Source organism: Papaver somniferum, chromosome 11 (assembly GCF_003573695.1).
Source record: "Papaver somniferum cultivar HN1 chromosome 11, ASM357369v1, whole genome shotgun sequence".
Lineage (NCBI taxonomy): Eukaryota > Viridiplantae > Streptophyta > Magnoliopsida > Ranunculales > Papaveraceae > Papaver > Papaver somniferum.
This window is the reverse complement of record NC_039368.1, coordinates 136,642,710-136,648,189: the sequence shown is the minus strand read 5'-3', so window position 1 is coordinate 136,648,189 and position 5,480 is coordinate 136,642,710. Positions and strand designations below refer to the sequence as shown.

Sequence of the window (5,480 nt, the reverse complement as noted above, 5' to 3'; positions counted from 1 at the left end):
TAGATGAAATGCATGCTTCTTTTTTCTGTTTCAATTAGAGTACCCACTCTGATGCAATGACGGCATATAAGCCAAATGTTATGTTTGGTTGTGATAGAACTGCAAATGTAAATAAATGACACTAATAAATCGATTTGAAAGTGTTTCATTATTCACATTTTGAAGTTTTTTAAAACTTGAATAGCCAGTATTTTAATGGAATATCAGTCCATTAAAAAATCTATTATGCAGATTATAATGGATTCTATATGCGTTTGGTAACCATTAAAATAATTGAAAAAATTTATCATAATCAATTACTTTTTCTAACAAACTCAAATTGAATATAATTTCTTATTTTCTCTAAACTATCAAGAGAGAGAGACAAAATAATAACATAGGACTAAAAAAAAGTTCTAAATTATTATTTTTTCCTCTCCTTTTTGAGATCATCATTCTAAGATAATCAATTATTTGAAAAAAATATTTAAAAATATTTATTTATATCAAAATTATTTATCAATTAGATATTCATAAATTTTACCAAACAAGTAAGCTATCAATTATTTGATCATGTTGTTACCATTTGTTTGTGGATGCTATCTTATTATGTTTAATATTTATCTGAATTAGAACAAATTCTTTTATTGAAATTTGAGTTAGCAAGTTATCGTATATTGAATTTGGTTATTAGGCTAAGTCTTATGGGAGAGATTGGATGGAGAGATTGGTCAAAATGTGTTGCAAAATGTGAAAAAACCGTTGGGAAAGAGTTAACACTCAATCTGGCTACTTCTCTCTCCTAGCATTTGCTCGCAGTTTCACTAGCAGCGAGATAGAAACGCCGAATGGTTCGGCGCTCAAAAAGTGTCCAAAACGCTGAATGGTTCGGCATTAAGAAAATCTAACGGCTGAGATTTAAAGCGCCGAACCGTTCGGCGCTAAAAAATTAACCAAAACGCCGAACCGTTCGGCGCTAAGAAAAAGTGCCCAAAACGCCGAATGGTTCGGCACTCCCTGATGACGTGTATGGCCAATCTCGCAACTAGATATCTAGCCCATAGGACTTAGGAGGTCGCCCAAGCTGACGTGGATGGCCAATCTAGCAGTTTCCAAACTCTCCCACAGGACTAAGCTTTATGAGTTATGACAATCTAGCACTGACAATGAACTAAAATGAAAGTGAAAAGGTGATATTGCATCTTTTCCAGAAACCGAGGGAATAATTTTGAACACAACCAGGATTAGACTATACTTCCCGCGTGAAGAATGGGTTACTATTGAGTAGTTTATTAACGTCCAGATGCTTTAATTTATTTTAACAAAACAATCACACCAAAGCAAATCACATCACAATAGAAACGCACTTTTCTAAAGCTCACAACTATGCCACACTCGTCTATAACCACACAGGAGATTACGTTGTGGATCATCAAAGTAGTCTCGGGATTCACGGTCGGCATCTCGTGCGTCATCAGAATCATCATAGTCTGATAAATCATCAGAGTCATCTCGGAATTCTGCAGGGGCATCAGTATCATCATTGTCTGACGAATCATCGTCTTGGAATTCTCGGGCAGCATCAGAATCATCATAATATGTTGAGTAATCAACATCAACATCAACATCAACCTCAATCCCATCCATATCTTTAATCTTTTCAAGAACTCTTAAATGACGTGTTTTACTCTTTGCAAGTGCTGTTAATCATACCATCTTCTTCTTCGGTGCATGTAATTCGTGAACGTGTTTCATGTCCAAACATAACCAGATTTATATCACATTCGTACCAACCCCCATCTGCATATATCACGCGCTCAACAGGCTGAGCAGGGATACAATACTTAGCTACTATAGGGTACGGCCATAACCATTCATTTGAAGCACTATAACGAGGAACAATTATCTCTTCTTCCATGCAATCGAGGATTTGAAGACGAGCGTTTAATGCAAGTCCTAAGCACTCACATAGAATGTCTACAGGTACTCCAGCAACATTTAGATCCAATTGAACTGCAGTAATTCCTTCGCACGAGCCTGCAACTTTCAAGTTCATGTCCCCTAATTGCTCTTCCAAACTTGATAAATCTGTCAGAATCCGGTTACGTACTAGACCCATTGAAACGCCTGCTACCTGTTTCCTTAGCGGGACACCAGCGTCCATTAACGCAATACTCACTCCACAAACAGACGCTGTAGAGGCAGAACCATCATGAAATGCAACTTGCGATTTGCAGTGAACCATCATGAAATGCAACCATCGTGATCCAAAACTCTTACAATGTCTTAGATTTGTTTCGTTCCTTATTTGGGTGTGCTACTGGATTTTCAATAGTTACATTTTGGCGTCCAGAAACAGGGACTTGGATTGAGGATTTATCCTCATCTAAGAATTAGAGAAAGCCTGAAATTATTTTAAATCATAGAAGTTAGAGATTCTAGCGAGTTGTTTTAAAATTAGGGTTTTGTAGATCTTAAACGATTCATCCGAAATTAAGATTAGAAATCTAGGAGAGGGAGTAATCTTTGGGTGTTGCATCGTAGGCGGAAGTAGATTTTGAGATACCGAACCGAGGATCAGTTGATGGCCAGAACACCACATCGAGCGAGGCACTTGATAGCGACAAGAAGAAGCAAACGTTTGGAAGCGAAGAGAGGAGGAAGAATGGAAAGGGGAGAAACATCGGTTGCAGGGAAAAACAAGGCGTGAACCGACGACGGAATAATCAGATTGGTGAAGATGATTTTAGGGAAGGATCGATACACACTTCTGACATGGACACCGCTGCAGAGGAAGAAATGACCCATGAAGAGTTGGAAGAAAACATTGATGAAGAACACATCACGTTGGAGCAGCTAAGGGAGACAATTCGCCTTGAACGGGAACGAGACAGGTATCTAGCGGAGCAGCATGCTCGACTGATGAGGCAAAACGCTATGTTGGCACTACAAAATCGGCAACTTAATGAGGAAGCAGCGGCTGACGTCATGGATTCGGAAGGAAACACGATATCGTCAGGAGAAGAAGAGACACGACAGAGGAAGTACGCCTGCGAGGATGGCGGAGGAGAGCGACGAAGGAGACAACAAGGAGAAAGCAGTGAAGAAAGAGATCTGAGAAGGGAGTTGGAGGAAACGAGATGGGAAGATCAAAGACGAAGGTATGAGGAAGAAAGAAGGAACGAAAATGAGAGTAGGCGAGAAGAGGAAAGGCAACACGATGTAAACCAAAGACACGATCAGGCATGGGGGAGGAAGGCTTAGCGTGATGAGAGGTGAGCATCGCGAAGGAAATGGAGGAAACCTGAATCAAGATGTTTTGAATGAGTTACGAGATATGAGGACACTGATAAACAATTCGTGAAGAGGTGGCAGGGTGCAGTTGGCAGAGGCGATAGAGGAGGCAGATAAATCTCCATTCACCTAGATAATGTATGCGGACATTCCTAAGAAGTGCGTGCTGCCGACATTTCAAGCATATTCAGCGGATCGGAAAGTGCTGCGCAATACTTGAAGCAGTATACTCTATCATTGATGCAGTGGGGACGAAACGAAGCGGTACTATGTAAATATTTCCCTGCGAGCTTGGCTGGTAAAGCGTTGGCATGGTTCAATGGACTGCCAGAAAGGTCGATTTCGTCATTTAAAGACCCGCAGAGAATATTCCTGACAACATACATAAGTAACAACATGTTGAGGCCGGGAATCGAGACCTTGTTTAACCTAAGGCGAAGAACAACGGAAAGTTTGCAAGGACTAGTAACGAGATGGAGGACAGTGTGTAGAAAACTCGCAGGACGAGTCGATGAGAAATTTTTTATCCTAGCCTTCGTGAACGCCTTATTCTCAACTGACCTGTTGTACACCCAAATATTCATAATCCGGAACTCCTTGACAGCGAATGAATTAAGGGAGTACCAATAAGAATACATAGCGCTGGAAGAGAAGCAGAGGCAAGTCAGCGAACTAACACCAACTCCAGCAAAGGAAGGATATTCAAGGTTATTACCAAGAACAATACATGTTGTGGAGGATGATCCGAAATATGAGAAAGGGGAACCTTCAACCCCGGTTCCGGAGAAACTTGTAGCCGTGTCAAGCAGAGACCAGGAGTGGATCGATCAACAGAGGTACGAGGAGTCAAGATGAAGGAATTTTGAGCCCCGAAGCCATAACACAGGATATCAACACAGAAGCAATCAAGGACCTAGGTTTGGAGAGCGAAGACCAAATGCACCGGCCTTTGAAGATGTAAAGCTTCCTAGACTCAATACAACTGTGGAGAAGGTATGGGAAGCGATAGTGCTGACAGAAGAGATTCCGACCCCACCAAATCTGGGAAGAGAACCACCTTCGAGTACTAGGAGTCATGAATTTTGCAGGTATCATCGGTTTCATGGACATCACACGAATGACTGCCGAAACATCCGAAGGATTATACTTCGTCTAGTGGAATAGGGGAAGCTCGCTCATTTTCTAAAGGGATATGTATAACCGCCCCCACCCCCATCTCAGGACAATCAACAAGTGTACCGAATCGAAATAGATCTGGGAACCTAAAAAATGAATTATAATTCGATAATACATTCAGCTAAGAGCATTTAAAATTTCCATGATAATATACTCAAAAGAGTGCATAAGAGGGACTTCGGAGGGAATGAGATATTCAGTGTGGCGAAGAAGGAGCCATTAGAAGAGTGGAAAAAGAGGGAGATAACATTCTGAACAAAGGACGCACCAGAGGGAGGAGCTTCGCACACAGAGGCATTGGTCATAACCTTAAATTTTGGGAAATACTCAAAGTAGGAGGATGACGAAGTCAAAAAAGAGAAAATTTGGGCAATAGACAGAATCCTGGTGGATACGGGGAGCTCAGTTGACATACTCTTTTATCATGCATTTAGAACGATGGGTTACAAAAATTCAGACCTTGTACCATCGACATATAGTATATATGGGTTCAACGGGTTGCGTAAAGGCCGAAGGGAGAATTAGTCGTAAAGATTTTCGTGGGCGAGTTGGAAAAAAAAGTTGTTGTTTGTGTGATAGATATAGACTCACCTTATAACACTCTCATAGGTCGGCCGTGGATACATGGGATAAAAGGGGTTGCATCTACATATCATCAGACCATACGGTTTCCCATGCCAAGCGCAATAGGCGAGATCAAGGGAGATCTAAAGGATGCGCGAGATTGTATCGAAAAGGATGTCCACAACTATGATGAGAAACTGAGAAGGAAGATAGAACAAAAAAGGAAGGTATGCGAAGCAAAAAGAGTGGAGAAACTGATAGTGTTCACCATTGGGATAAGCGAGGAGCAGATTACAACGCAGAAAAGCATGAAGGAGGCAGATAAAATGACGATTGTCAATGAGAGGGATCGCGAGAAAACTCCGGAGAAGGAAAGCCAAGTTGAGATAAAGCAAAGTGGAAAAACGAAGAAGGGAAAAATAGCTGAAGGAAGCGAAATAGTGAGAAGCGCGAAAGAAGTCCCCATC

At 41.2% G+C, this 5,480-nt stretch overlaps 1 protein-coding gene across 1 annotated transcript; it reads right to left on the bottom strand.

Annotated features, from left to right (window-relative positions):
• Positions 1-1,663: 1,663 nt before the first annotated feature.
• On the bottom strand, positions 1,664-2,224 carry LOC113325276 (polyribonucleotide nucleotidyltransferase 2, mitochondrial-like). Its single transcript, XM_026573477.1, has one exon. The coding sequence runs from the start codon at positions 2,222-2,224 to the stop codon at positions 1,664-1,666; it is 561 nt and encodes a 186-aa protein (XP_026429262.1).
• Between the last annotated feature and the right edge of the window lie 3,256 nt (positions 2,225-5,480).

Excerpts from the sequence above, each read along its gene's own strand:
- LOC113325276 (XM_026573477.1), bottom strand. The coding sequence starts at position 2,224 with ATGGTTCACTGCAAATCGCAAGTTGCATTTCATGATGGTTCTGCCTCT.